Raw genomic sequence first — 15,711 nt, 5'->3', positions numbered from 1 at the left:
TTCCAAAGCTTATTTTTCCTGCATCAAAATTAATCTGAAACCACAAACATCAGTACTGTTAATCATGATTATCCTTCCAAGTGATTTTAAAAGTCAGTAAATATTTAATGAATCCTAAGTACTAATTCCTAGTCACTATACTAAGGATGAACAGCCTGGGAAGAAAGATAGGTATAAATTAATTACAGAAGGGAACTAATTATATTGCATAAGAACAACTACCTAAACCCAACAGCAATTATCATCCTGCTAGGGAGACCATTTTTATTAAAATTAGAAACTAGACAGGGATGTAATTCTATTACCATTATTATTTAATATTTGGGAGAAGGGGATCAGGCCACAGAGATGGTAGCTAGAATGAGGAAGGGTGTCATGAAATGGAAGAAGATATACATGACAATAGAATGCATTTTAAAAAAGAAAAAAAAAGAAACTTTAAAAAAAAAAGAAATGGAAAAAGATACAGAAAAAGTGCCAAAAAACCCACAAAAAACAACAACAAAAAAATCATCTTCAGAGGGTGAACCTGGGTTCTTACACTGCATACCTGAAACAGAGGAACGTCTTGAGCTAAGAACTTGGCCAGGTTTACGTCAAGCAAGGCCCGGAGCAGCAAGACGCTTTCATTCTCCTCTGGGTACTTGAGCTTCAGGTTGCCAGCAGCAGTGAGCACGGACTTGACAGCCCGCATGCCATAGTCGTAGTGATGCTGGGAGGACAGCTGCTCTGAGCACAGGCGGTAGGTCGCAACAATCTTCTGGGCAAGACTAGGAGGGAAAGACATGTCTGTAGACCTTTGTGTCTGTCATTTCAGAAACCAGGTTTGCCCCATGGATTTGATGGGCAGAACCTATTATCTGAAAACCTTTTACTACAGTTACCACAGTGAGTTCAGGAAACAACTCTCCTTCAAATATAAGATGGAAAAAAAAAAAAGCAAGCACACACACACACACACACACACGTGTATAACATGTATCGTGGATGAAATTACATTATATGCTTTCCCGTGTATACACAATTGCATGTACCACGTGTGCACATCACATACAGGAGTTGGGAAAGAATACATCAAATTATTACAATGTTAATCCCTTAGAGTGAAACTAAAGGAAAATTCACTTTCTTCACTTCTGGGACATTTTTTATTTTGTTGAATAACATTTGACTTTTTAATTCAAGAAAACCAATTCAAAATGTAACATACCCAGCACACAACACCTACCTATGACACTCAGGTTCATAGCCATCTCCCCTTCTTCCCGGATATACACAGCTGGACTACAGTTCCCAGTCTGCTGCGCAGTTAGGGGAAGCCATGCCCCTGCGTTCTAGCCAGTGAAATGTGAATGGACCAAGATCAGCCCAGGGAAACCTCCTCCCTGAGGCCCTTCTGGTCATGTTGCAGTCATGAGATAAACATAGCCTGGGGGTCCCTTGCGGGACCCTTGGGGGAGACTGCTCCTGATCAGAAACATCTGCTTTGAATTTTTAGTAAGTAAAAATCAAGCTTTTGTCAGGCTAAGCCACTGGATTGGGGGTGTGACCCTAACTAATATACTAATGTACATTTCCCTTAGGGAAATCCTCTTTACAAAACTGATTCATTTTAAATGCAAAGATTTTGTGCTGTTCACCAGCACCTAGCACAGGGCTAATAAGGTGGGTTGTTCAAAAATGTTTCATTAATTGAATTTAATTAATTGAATTGAATGGTTAAATAAATTGTTTGAATGGATAAACCAACGTAATGCAGGTCTACCATAGAAAAAATAAATTAAGCTTCACATGAGAGAGGAAGTCTCCTGGCCTAGGAAGGGTGACACATTCTGTTGAGGATTTATGCAGCAAAATACTCACCCGTGGAGAAATCTATTGTTACAAAAAAAAAATCAATCAATCAATCAATCAATCACAGCAAAGACAAAGTAAAAGACAAATGTGAAATTTGGAAAAGAACAAAAAAAGCCATTTTAAAATGATTATTCAAAACTCTTGGGAGCACATGTTGTGTGCCTGTGTACACATATGCATATAAAGATGTTGATCTACTAGTGTGTGTGTGTGTGTGTGTGTGTGTGTGTGTGTGTGTGTGTATGTCTTGGGAAATTGGGCAATAACTGAATAAGAAGTAACCCAGCTGTTGGGAGTCATTAAATGTTAAATTGAAAACAATTTAATAAAATTGTTAAATTAAATAATATTAAACATTTCTCTTCAACTTTCATGGTTCGCTATTTTACCTTAAGCTAGTTAGTAATGTGATGTGGATGTATTAGAGCTATGGGTGGGGAGGATATGAATGGGTACTCTCCTTAACAGAAGTCCAGGTGTAAAGAGAGAGGAAGCTCTTTCTTTAGCATTTCCTAGTCAAAAATGGAGTCAGGAGCAAAGTTAGGACTATATGTCCTCAAATTAGCCAGTGAGAGGAAGCGAGTCTCTCAAGTGATTCTTTTTCAAGTTTTTTAATTCACCACACAAAATCCACTCTCTGAGGGCCTTCATGACCCACTGGAAAACCAGCGTAACTTACCTTCTAGAGTCCAGAAACCCCATAGAATAGAGGGAGATTTCTCCAATGAGGGCATAATCTGGCACCATCATAGCCACTGTCCGGAATAATGCCTGGAAAAGAAATAACCAATCAAAACCAGAACACAGACAAGGGAGAATCCTGGGGGAATACACATCTACAGAGAAAAGGGAAAGGAGCATAATCAGGCAGGCTGTGTGATCATGGGACAATCAAGGAAAGGAGGGGCGGAGAATGATTCAACACAGAGGGACCATCTTCAATGTATGATACCTTCCCCTTTGTCCCTGTCCAAGTACATGCTATTACATTGAGTCCCTCAATGGCTATATGGAAGAAAGCTTCTAGGTGCTGGTGTCCCAACACCTCATTCTCTTGTGTCCAATGAAGACATCTCATGGTATCTTTCAATTGTTGGAGCTTCCTGGTGCTGAACATGGACATCAGAAGTCATTTAGGAACACAAGACCAACATGTGCCAGAATTATCCTCATGTCACAGAGATCTTAAATTGAGTTCTTATTCTTAGCTATGGGCAAGTTATATAACCCCCCTAGACCTCAGGTGTTTTGTCTCAAAATGAACTAGCAACTTTAACTCTTCATGGAATTAACATGAGAACAAATGATATTATATAAGTGAAGTGTTTACACATGGATATGGCATAGAGTGAGTGCTCAATAAACATCAGCTCTGGTGCTATTATCTTGGACCCTAGAGGAAGCAACTCGCCTGGCTCATGCAGTAAGTTAGAGACAGAGCTGCTTGGAATCCAGGCTTCCTGATACCAGCCCCTGGTGCTTTGCATTTGCCACCCTGTCTCATGAAAGTTCTTTGTATAGATCTGACATGGTTGTATGGGATGAGAGAAAGGGATAGTTAGCATCTGGGTGGTAAAAAAAAAAAAAAGAGAGAGAGAGAGAGAAATGTGGGTCCGAATTCTACATTGACATTAATTAGCTTATGCTGACTTACAGAAGTGAATTTCCTTGACTCTTTTCTATTCTGGGAGAGAAGAAGTGGTCTATCTGAATAAGACTGAAGGGTACATTCAATGCATTTCTAGCAGGGCAAGTACCCTGGGCAAAATCAGTGGATATGGGAGTGTCTGTGTCTTTCTGAACTCTTCCATGCAAGGTGATGGAGCAATAAATTAGCATAAAATCAATCAGGAAGCAGGTCTGGGAGCCTCTGGTCTCTCTTTCCATGCAGCTTGGTGACAGGGGAGCTAAACATCTTACATCCATTGTGTGTGTGTGTGTGTGTGTGTGTGTGTGTGTGTGTGTGTTGCCTTCCATGAATGCAGCATGCTAAAGTCATCTAAGGCAATCTTTCCTTTGAAGATGGCCTGCTTGACTCTTTCCCTTTCAGAGGTACTTTCCTTTTTCCACTAGCGCAGAGCCAATGGATACTGCCTTGGCTCAGGCCAGATCAGCAATTGGCAATGGAAACAAAGAAGCACCCATGTTATCTCTCTGCTAGTGAACCAGCCTGCGTTGGTATAGAAACTACTTAGGTTTAACCTGCTTAGTAGGAAAGAGGGAGCTCCCCATGCTCCATGCTAGGTTTGCCAGAGTTCTCATGTTGAAATTTGATGATGCTCTCTTGTAAATAGATATACTTTGGCCTATAGTAATTCTTTTTATTGAGTCAAAATCTAAAAGTTTGGAACTGGGGTTGTGGCTCAGTGGTACAGAGCTCACCTAGCACATGCAGGGTGCTGGGTTTGATCCTCAGGACCACATAAAAATAAAATAAAGGTATTTAGTCCAACTACAACTAAAAGCAAAATATTTTTTAAAAATCTAAAAATTTAGGAGATTTCATGCAAAAATCCAAATTCCTAGTTTCTAGTTTCTCCTGGAAAAGAAAAATAAAATGAGAGAGAGAGAGAGAGAGAGAGAGAGAGAGAGAGAATCTGATAATTCCTGCTTGGCAACAGTAGGCTGTAGGTACCTGCTGCCTTTGCAGTCGCAAGAGTTCATGTTTCGCCTTCTCTCTGGTTTACATTACCTTTCTGACTTCTGTAGACAACTGAAATGACGAACCTTGCTCTAGTATTCATTGTTTTCTATTTGCCATTGGTCAATATGTATATATTCCCTTTCTTCCCAAGACCTTGTTTGAGGAGGATTTTGGGGCCAAGTATTATCTTACTACCATTGGTGCTCCACTAGTACTTCTGACAGCTAAATATGCTGCCTATGCCTGTGGCTGGGCTTCTCTAGGAGACCCTCTAGTGAACTCCTCCAGAAGTTCCTATACTATAAGATATACCTGGCATTCATCAGGCTGGTGTTTACCTTGAGGTTATCTGGCAGCTCTGCCCTGCCAGCATACCCGGGGTTCATGGTGATGAAGACAGCACAAGTTGGGTTCAGAGAGAGCTCAGTGCCTTCAAAGACGAATACCTTCAGCTTCCGGATAATGGCTTGTTGAATGCTGAGAATCTGCTGGGCCACCACGGACAGCACTTCTACCTGTGGTGGGAATGTGAGCTCTGCCAGGATCCCCCTCAGGAAGGAACCCAATATCATGAGAACCAAATCTTCATGTTTGAAATTAGGAAATTAGAAGTATGGTTTGGGGTTTTGACAAAGAAAAAGTGTGTGTGTGCGTGTGCGTGTGTGTGTGTGTGTGTGTGTGTGTACACATGCATGCATGTGTGTGTGCCTGGGTGTGTAAATACTTTCTATAGTATTTTATCTTTGTTTCAACACTTAGGATTGTACTTGGTCCATAGGAGGTACTCACTGTTTCTGGGTCCAAACTATGCTTACATTTCCTGATCTCCATTCTTTGCCCAAATATAGTTAATCACCCACTCTTTTATGTCGTTTGAACCACTACTGTAAATTTCTATCAGACTCTGGCTCATTTAATTTTTATTCCACCTACAGGGCAAGATTATTTCTTACTCATCTTTGTATCATAAACACATACAGAGTTGCTGACATATAGTGCCTGCTAAATACATTTTTGAATGAGTCAGTGAATGAATGCATATGGTAGCGAGGTACAGATATGTATGTAAGATATGTATTCTGCCTCCTTGTGGATGCTTTATAGACCTACTCTACACCAGCCACAGAGGAAACATAAGGTCCTGTCACTAAGGAGCTGAAAGCCCAGAAACAGGATACTCTATGCCCAATCCCTCTGTTCTTTAGCCTAGAAGCAGAATTACCTCAATCCTGTTGAATTCATCGAAACAGGACCATGCTCCAGCCTGGGCCAGCCCCTTGAAGAACTTCCCCATGGCTTTGTAATCCAAACCATCTGAGCAGTTGAAGACCACACACTAGAAAGGAGGAGGGTGAGGGCACTGTTAAGGATGGACTCCATCATCTCTGTACTACCTGGCACCCTGAAACAGGAGTGGGGCCCTTTCTTCTTATTCCACTCTCTTCTTATTCCCTGTTCTTCCTGTTATACTAAATCATCTTGAACTTCATGATCATTTCCCTGGACAGGGTCCAAGAGGGGAGGGAAGAGCAGGTGGAGATAAATGGCATTTTCTCACCTGCTTGGCCAAAGCTTTAGCCAGATCTTTGGTGGTTTCTGTCTTGCCTGTTCCTGCTGGACCCTCTGGGGCTCCCCCAAGGTTCAGCTTCAAAGCACCCATCAGTGTCCTAAGGAGAAGAAAACAAGAATGTGGTGCCTGAGTCCTGAGACACAGGAAAGAAACTGAATTTTTGTTTATTTTGATTTATGCAAAGTTTAAAAATTTCCCCCTGATTATATAACCAATATATCATCATCATAAAAAATTCTCTGTATTTTAAACTAAGAGCCTGGTGCATGGGTGGCAACCATAAACATTTATTTGAATGAATAAATGAATATATACATAAATGATTCCAAAAAAGGTAAAAAAAAATCTTAAAAACTTCACTTTCAAAGATCACTAGTGCTAATGGAATGGTGAAAGCAAATTCATTTCTCCTACTGAATTTTGAACTCTTAAGTTCAGGAGTTGTATTTTGATTTATTTCTATATCCTCAGCAAGAGAATACAGTGCCTGGCATGTGGCAGGTACAAGATGAATGTTAGAAATGAATGATGTGCTAACTTGTTTGGCCTTTGGTATAAGTCTTTACAATTTCAGTTAACACACTACCTTGTAATCTTCTGCATAGGCCTCCCCCACCCCCATTTAGGGTTAGGGTTCCTGGCTATTATGCATGGAGCACAGGAAAGTTCAAGAAATAGTTGTTCACGAGGGCTGTAGCTAATAATAGTGTACTGCATTCAGAATTTTGCTAAATGGTAGATTAAAGACATTCCTGCTACCCAGGGTAAAATAGGTAACTGGGAGATGATGGATGTGTTAATTCATTCCACTGTAGAAATCATTATGATATCATGTTGAATGTCTTTAATATACACACTAAAATTTATTTAAAAAGAGATAGTTGTTGAATAGAATAATGAGTAGAATAAATGAATTAATGAATAAAAAGTCACAGAATATAAGAAACAAGTGATTGAAGATTTTGAAAGGAGAAAATCCTCTCAAGTATTATTTTTATAATCTAAAAAATTTCACTCTAAAGGAAAAATACAAAAGCAAATAAAATCTGAACATTACAACATTGATACATTTACAAAATATAAGTTTCTAATGTTAGGAATTCCACAGAAAGTAGCAAAGTGCTTAGCTGAGCACCAAATGACTATCTCCTCAGCAGACTGGCTGGCAGAGCTTAGGGATGACTTGTCTGGTCCTTGGCCTGGCTCCTTGTCAATCTCTTGGCCACAGGATCTCCAGGCACCCTCTTGATTCTTGCCACTGCAGATCTTTCTACTCAGATACCATGTCCTTTTTACAGCAGTGTATCAATGTTCTGCTTACTGGTTCTAAGGTATTCATTTGCACCAGGACCCATACTAGTTTCTCATTTCTAGCCCAAAGACCTAGTTTCCATAACCATATGTGGGACTATGGTGACTGAGAAACGTTCTAAAATCTAAGAATCTGAAATGTAGACAGTAACAAATCTAAGACATCCCTGGCCTCTTCCTCAGACTCTTTTCTCTCTGGACTCCCCTGTTCACCCCTCCAGTCTGGCAGCCCTAGAAGGTACCTGTAACAGCGGTCCGTGAGGGGTGTAATCACCAGCCGGGGGGAGTTTCCCAGGTACTCGTAGCCATACAAGGCTTCCGTGGTTATCATCTGCACATGCACATCGTTTTCCTCCCAGTAGTAGCGCAGCTGTGAGATCCACTGGAAATCGTTCAGATCAGAGATTCCATCCTTAGCTAACTTGGCCACCACGTCACGAGCTTTTGGGATCCAGATGCAGAAGCACATGAGAAGCCCTCAGAATTCGCCCATCTCCAAGGCCTCCTCAGTTAGAAGAAGCTGTTATCAAGGCCGCCCCTCTGAACAGTGTCAGGTTTTATCCCCCCTTCCTGCTTTCCACCTGAAGGCAGCAATAGCTTTCAGAAGACAGTCTTGGCCTTCTCCTGAGGAGTGGGCAGAGGGGCCTGCTGCATGGTTTTCTCTCACAGAGTAGAACTATTAAATGTGCTACTCTGAAATCAGACTGCCTGGTTTCAAATTCTGGTTCAATCATGAACTAGCTGTGTGATTTTGGAGCAATTACTGAACCTCTCTGTCCCTTAGCTGCATAATCTATAAAATGGGGGATAACATAGTTATCTATCTTATATGATTATTATGAGAACTAAATGAATATGTATATGTGTGTAATATACAGACATATAATGTAACATAGACATGGAATATACATATATATTATACACAGAGAGAGAAAGGGACATAGAGAAAGGGAGATAGATAGATAGATAGATAGATAGATAGAGAGAGAACTGTATTCAGCATACAAAAATATCATGTAAGTATTTACTACTGTTATTTATCCCCAAATTCTTGAAGGAGTGAATCAGAGGGCTTTACAATATGTATGACACCCTTCTGTAGCAGGTCTCTAGGATATCCTAAGAAAATGCAATCAACTTGACCTGAGATAGTTACCCTGGGAAGGTGTCCCATGAATCCAGGATTAGAGTTATTCTCCCCCCCTGGGGTTTGAGAAACAAGCTAAGAGATACATTTCCACCTTTTCTCTTTTTTCTCTCATATAATTGTGAAACTAATGCAATTTTTTCACAGTGAGAGGAACCCTGAAGTTACAGAGTGATATAGTTTCATGAAAATCATTAATTATCTTTCAGGCAGCTCACAGGGTGAGGGATACCAAAATCTCTAAGCTAGTATAGCTGGCTAGAAATAAGGATCTTAGAATTGTAATTTGGTGCTACTTGGAATTGAACTCAGAGTGCTATACCACTGAGCCCCCTCTACCACACCCTCAGACCTTGAGACAAGGGTCTTACTAAATTGCTGAGGCTGGCCTCAAACGTGTAATCCTCCTGCCTCAGCCTTCCAATTCTCTGGGATTACAGTTGCACACCGTCGCCCAGCTTCTCAGAAACATAACTTTGCAAAGGGAAGCTTCTGCAAGTCTGCTGCCTCTCTGAGAGAGGTTCTCTTGATTACAGTAAAAGGCCAAAGCCCTGCAGAGACGAGTCCTTGAAGATTATACCAGAAGCTCTTCCTTTCTTCCCAAAGAACTAAATTCCCTGTCGGGTTCTTGCGAGAACCCATGGGGTGCTGGCAGGAGTAGGGTTCTGCATGAGCATTTCAAGAGGAAAGTAAATCTCAAGGGGTTGTTGTGTGTATGTGTGTGTGTGTGGGGGGTACATGTGCATACATGCACACTTGTGCTTGTGAACCCAACCACTCTGGGCTACCCTGGGCAGTAACCACGTCTGCATTTATTATCCCTACCAGCAGGGAGTGAGACTGGGAGGGGAGCACATTCCCCCTCCTCCATTCCTGATTTTATGCTAGTCTATCCGGATGAAATCAGACTGAAATGAGCATCAGCCCGAGGGAATGACATGCCAGTAGGAAGCTGAGTTTGTGAGCAAGAGAGCCACTGTTCCCAGGCAACCAGCCTGGTCCATCCCTGGTTTCCTTGGTGATGATGGAGTGAGGGTGTGAGGGTGGTTTGTTTTATATAAAGACCCCAGTTCTTCCTCCTCCTCCTCCTCTTCCTTCTCCTCCTCCTCTCCTCCTCCTTCTCTTCTTCTTCTATTTTTTTTTTAAGGGAGAGCTGAAAGGCATCATCCTCACCACTCCCTCCCTGCATCACTGCCCATTTCCAGTCCCTGGGGTTTGGAATCAGATGAGTCTCCGATAAGGACTTTGCCTCTTAGCAAGTTATTTACCTCACTGAGCATCAAGTTCTTTATCCGTGAAACATATGTGGAAATGAGATAACACAAGCACTTAGCACAAAGCTTGGTACCTGCTGAGTATTCAAAAATATTAGCCGTGGCTGCTTTGAATCAGTCACCAAGTTAGAGTACCTCAGAAATGTCTTTGGCCATCACGGTCTACGTAAGAGCCCTGCTTGGAGGGTCCCTGGAAATAGGATTGGGGACGGGAAATGATAGAGACATACAGAGCCCTCTGGAATTGGCTTTTCTGTCCTTACCCCTCAGTTAGAGAAGCCTCTCCATCATAGAGAAGGAAAACCTGAATCATTCCATTCAGGAGGACTGAGTGGCAAGACTGACTGCCAAACATGGACAATGAGGAATGCCAGGGGAATCTTGCTTACCGTGGACATCGATGACAGTGAGGGCCCCGAGAGTGAGTCGAGCGCCACTGCTCAGTTTCCCTCGCACCAGTTGGACAATCTGTGCAATCTGGTCATTGCTCTTTTTCAGAAAATCCTGGCAGGAGCCACAGGAAGCAATTGGTTACAGTGGATTCTGCCCCCAGCAATTCCCATCTCAGGGACTGACATCATCCAAGCCAGACTCCTGTATGTCAGCTCTCAAATCCCCAGCCATTAACCTCCAAATGAATTTTAAATGCATTAGACTAACTAAAAGAGGCTAGATTTGGAAGACTACATACTGCCTCATCTTCTTTTAATGATATTATAGAAGAGGCAAAGCAATAGAGGCAGAAAACAGGTGTCTGCAGAATCTTGGAGAAAGGGTTGACTACCTCGGATGTGAGGGAATTTTGGGTGGAGTGCAACTGTTCTTCATCACTGGGTCATGATGGGCATAGAACCCTGGCCTCTGTGATGCTGTGGCACAAATTGTTTTTTCTTTCTTTTTCTTTTTTTTTTTGTAGTTGTAGATGGACAGAATGCCTTTATTTTATTTGTTTCTTTTATGTGGTACTGAGGTTCAAACCCAGTGCCTCACGCAAGATAGGCAAGTGCTCTGCTACTGAGCTACAGGCCCCAGCCCCACAAATTGTTTTTTTTTTTAAAACTAATTCTGTAGTATTCATTTATTTATTTATTTTTATGTGCTGCTGAGGAGTGGACCTAGGGCCTCACACGTGCTGGGCAAGCACTCTAATGCTGAGCCACAACTCCAGCCACACCCCCATCCAAAATTGTTTTTGTTTTTTTTTAAAAAAACATGGCAACTCTAATTATTTGTTTTTCAAATCCTAGTTGATGCACTGCAAGCTTCATGGCAGGCTCACTTACCGGTAGGGTATTTTCAACCAGGGCTTCGGAAACCTCCTTGGTCCAAAAGATGGAGGAGACACAGATAACTACCTGCCCAGGCCACTGTAAGACCCAGGAGTTACGAGGGACCTGGGAAGGGGTAGGGGTTCGTTGTAGGGTCAGTTCATCATGTGTGGTTTAAAGTGACTTTCTAAAAGCATGCCCAACCACCTCACTCTGACAATGAAAACAAAATCCTCTCTCTCCCTCAGATATTACAAAGCTTGACATCTCTGGAATTACTGATTTATGCCTTCCTCCCTGAAGCTTATGGAAAAGAAAAAATAAAAACAACAACAAATTTCATCAACTTTGCATTTTTTTCTCACACAAAATCTACCAACAATTTTTATATGGTTATAATCAAGGAGACGTTCTCAGAATATTTATAACTACTCTTTTTAATGGCTATGTAATATTGCAGTGCTATATCGGTTTTTAATGCATTTTTAAATTTTAAAGCCAAGGCCCCCTTCTCCCACTTTTTCTCTTTAACGACAGATCAAAAATGGGCAAATAATAACCTGCGGACCAAATCTGGCCATGCTTGTCTTTGTAAATAAAGTTTTATTGGAACACAGCAATGCTCATCATTTACTCATTGTCTAGGCTGCCTTTGTGCTATAAGGGCAAAGTTAAATAGTTGGGAGGTGGGTGGGGAGGTGTCCCACTGAAATGAACATGCTTTACCATCTGGCCTTTCACACAAAAAGTGAGTCAAGTTTTGCTATAGATTTGCTTGCATGAAATAATTTCATATTGATAGCTGTTTCTTCTTAATTTTTGATTTAGAATCAACCATAAGAAAACAGATTTGCCTTCCATTCACAATGCAGAGACTACTGTGAGGGATGGGAGGGGTTCCTGAATAATACTTTAGGGTGAAGGTGTTAATTGAATGTTTTACTTGATGCAAGGGGTCCTGGGAAAAGGGATGGGAACCTGGAAATAAGAAAAGACACTTAAAGTAGAAAGGACAGTAGCAGAGGCTGGCTAAAGAGTTGTCTTGACAGGTTATTCCCTCATAGGCTTTATGTCATGCTTGTTCCCCTCAAAGTTTTGGGAGCTTAATGAGTTATTAAGTTACATTTGTCCAGGACAAATGTAATGCAAATGAATGATTAATTGGAAGAGCGTCTAAACAGACTTCCTGCCATCAATTCCACGTGACAGAAAAGACTGGCTCTGAGTGTTCCAGTTAACCCTCTGTCTGATCTGCTTCTAACAACAAATGTTTCTCCATAAATATGTTCATCATTGCAGATGTACAGGTAAAGGCCAGAGCAGCACAGAGGGGTGGGATTTGGCAGAACACAGAAGGCCAATGGAACAGATCCATTCAACCTTCTCCCTAGAGCTTCCTTTAAGGTACCAACACCCTGCACGTGTGCTATGACAGTTGCTTACCTTGGCATATGCTTCAATCCCTTGTCTGATAACTTCACGCAAGCTGGCCAGCATCATCTGCTCCACCTGCTGGAGCCACTTTTCCACCATGCCCTGTGTGCCAAGACAGACAGAAGGAGGTGATGACAATCAGTCAAAGCCCAGGAGGGATATGGGATGAACCTAGCTCTCTCTCTGGGTAGGGCTGTAGGGAGGCCAAAGGCTGGATAACTCTTCAAGCCAGTAGTCTTTAACTATTTGCTTTACATTTATTTATAGTGTTCTAGGAAGTGTATGCCTCCTGTAGGGGCAATAGAATTTTTAACACACATTTTTCTTTCATGTTATTTTCTGAAACATAACTTCTAAGGAGGCAAATGAAATATTCACATTTCAGTTAATAAAGTAGCTCCTGATCATTGGACCAGTTCTAATTTATGCATTATTCCGAAGATTCCCAAACTTTGCTGTGTATTGGGATCATCTGGAGATCTTTATAAAATACAGATCTCGCTCTCACCTCCAGTATTTCTGATTTTATTGGTATGAAATGAAACTCAGATATTTGGATTTCATTTAAAGCTGCACAAGAAATTCAAGTGTGCAGCAAATTACTCAATCTTAGCATTTCAAGTAACTATGGCTATTGACTTCAGGCACCTGTTAATTAGCTAGTGGGTGTCTGGGCTGGTGATGTGATCCCTGATTGTGGCAGTTTATATGTATAGGTGGCAAAAATAGTCAACAAAGGGAGGCCAAAAGTGCTTGTCTATTTCCACTTAACAGTGATGCCTTGTTCAACGGAAAAAGATGTAATTTACATTTTACTCATTATAAAAGGAAATATGTATGAAAACCCAAGTAAGTTGACATCAGATCTGTGATGTACAGTCGACCTATAAGCAAATGCTCCAGGAAGCTCTTCATCTGACTGGATCATTTTAAATTAGGTTCTTTATGAGGAAATTTAAACAGTGTCTATTATTTGGATCTGATTCCTACTACTGCCTCTACATCAAGTTAGTATAAAATCCTTCCACAGGTTTAGTATGTGGTATGGCTTACAATATCAACCCCATTTTAGAGATGAGAAAACTGAGACTCAGAAAGACTACATAACTCCTCCCAAACACTCAATCTTCTTACGTCACAGAATCCAAATGTTCTATACCCAGAACTAGAATCCAAAAGTGAAACCAATATGTTCTCTCTCTGGTTTGCTCTATTATGGAGAAAAGAACCAGAAATGGATAAGGGGAGTTACTTTGGCTTTAGCTGGGTAGATTTTCTGAATGAACGGAACAGTTTCCTTCTCTGAGCTGATCATGCCTGTGATTTCCAGATTGTCTGTAAACTCCAACTTGGCAATGCCTTCAAAGCACTTCTTCAAGTGAGGCTGCACTCGGAGGGGGTCCTTTGTCTCAGACAGAATCTCCAGCAGCTCATCGTTTGACAGAAAGAAGAACCTATTTAAAAGCAAAGGAAAATGGTAACTGAGACCTCTTCTGGAAAATTCTATTTCCAATAAAGTGATACTCCATAGCAGATCCAGGTGAATACCAGCCATGATCCCTGCCCCGGTCTTCTCTCTTTCCTTTTTCATATATTTTATTGGTACATTATAATTATACATAATAGTGGGATTGTGTGTGTGAGTGTGTGTGTGTGTGTGTGTGTGTGTGTGTGTGTGTGTGTGTGTATGTTGCTGGGGATTAAACCCAGGGCCTTGTGCATGTGAGGCAAGCACTCTACCAACTGAGTTATATCCCCAACCCAATAGTGGGATTTGTAGAAAATGCTCGTGATACAACAATATAATTTGGTCAGTTTTGTTCCTCCATCTTTCTGCTTTCCCTCCCTCCCTTCCTCCACCTGGTCCCTTTCCTTTACTATCTCCCTCTTTCATTTTCATATTGAGATCCCCTGTCCCCTGCCCTTTTTCCTCTCTAACTTCCACACACAAGAGAAAGCATACAATCCTTAACTTTCCAAGCCTGGCTTGTTTTGCTTCATATAATGGCGGCAAGTTCCATCCATTTTCCTCAGGCTCTTCCCTAAGGCCTGCTCCTCTGCACTATTTTCCATCTGGAGCATAGAAGGTGAAGACAGTTTTGACTCTGAGAGCAAGAGGAAGGAGGAAGGCTGGTTTACGTGAGTTTAACATGGTTGAAAGGAGCCTGGATGAAGCAGTGGTTCGAGACTTTGCTGATACTTTAGAATCACATGAGGTGCTTCTGAAAAGGCCACTGCTAAGGGATATCTATAGAAGTTGATCAAGGGGGTAAGGTCTGGGGAAATGTATAGATTTTAAAATCCCAAGTGATTCTAATGTGTAATGTTGAAAACCAGTGAGTAGAAGAAAAAGACTTCTTGTCTTTCCTTCTCTTCAGGTGTACCAGAAAATACTATAAGTGTGAATCAAGAAAGTGCACATTAGTAATGATCTATTGACATGCACAGTCTTCTACCATCTTTTAAATTAGAGACAATAAGACAACTTCATTTCTTGCTCAGGCCCTAAAAACAGCAACAACAAACCTTCGGAAAATGTTCAAGGTACAAACTTCTACTGTGACCGCCAGGTTGAAAGTCCCATGGTGGAGGGACCCTGTGGACATTCAGTCTTCACTGAATGTGGCAGATGACAACAATGGCCCTAGTGTTCACAGAACCAGCCCAGGTTTCAAGAGGTGGAGTCTGTTTTCACATTTCTCGAACCTGGGCTGGTTCTGTGTCTTTTTTTGGACAACAGAATCCAGTGGAACATGAATCTGCACATTCCAAGTCTATAAATCAAGAGGCCCAGATGTTTCCGCTCTTGAAGTTCTTAGGAACTTTGTGACCATCACCATGTGAATAGACCCAGGCTAGCCTTTTGGAGGATGAAAGACTTTCTAGCCAATAGCAAGCCAACCCAGACAAATGGTTAAGCCAACTACAGATACATGAATGCGCTCTGGTGAGGCCCCAGGAACCACACAGCTGAGCCCAGCCCAATCTGCCAAACCACAGACTCATGAGCTAAATGAATGGTTGTTGTCATTTTTTTAAGCTTCTAAGTTTTAAGTGATGAACAGGGTAGGTAGGAAGAGTTCAATAATTATTTGTTGGCTGATTGACTAAATAATATGTAATAGGCATGTCAGTTTTTCCCATTCCCAAGTGAAATTCAAATGAGTGATATCTATGGACTTTTATAAACCCTATCTCTAGCATGA

At 41.4% G+C, this 15,711-nt stretch overlaps 1 protein-coding gene across 1 annotated transcript in view; it reads right to left on the bottom strand.

The window, feature by feature from the left end:
* The window catches only part of Dnah3 (dynein axonemal heavy chain 3), a 158,467-nt gene that overhangs the window by 86,315 nt on the left and 56,441 nt on the right, over positions 1-15,711 (bottom strand). The window contains exons 25-34 of the mRNA XM_078024272.1: positions 13,758-13,959; positions 12,515-12,607; positions 11,087-11,197; positions 10,193-10,307; positions 7,625-7,823; positions 6,060-6,168; positions 5,724-5,837; positions 4,840-5,016; positions 2,537-2,628; positions 551-770 (exon numbers count right to left, since the gene is read on the bottom strand). Coding sequence (XP_077880398.1) covers positions 551-770; positions 2,537-2,628; positions 4,840-5,016; positions 5,724-5,837; positions 6,060-6,168; positions 7,625-7,823; positions 10,193-10,307; positions 11,087-11,197; positions 12,515-12,607; positions 13,758-13,959 — 1,432 coding nt within the window. The remainder of the gene's footprint in view (positions 1-550; positions 771-2,536; positions 2,629-4,839; positions 5,017-5,723; positions 5,838-6,059; positions 6,169-7,624; positions 7,824-10,192; positions 10,308-11,086; positions 11,198-12,514; positions 12,608-13,757; positions 13,960-15,711) is intronic.

Source organism: Ictidomys tridecemlineatus, chromosome 10 (genome assembly GCF_052094955.1).
Source record: "Ictidomys tridecemlineatus isolate mIctTri1 chromosome 10, mIctTri1.hap1, whole genome shotgun sequence".
Lineage (NCBI taxonomy): Eukaryota > Metazoa > Chordata > Mammalia > Rodentia > Sciuridae > Ictidomys > Ictidomys tridecemlineatus.
This window is presented reverse-complemented; position numbering and strand designations above follow the sequence as displayed.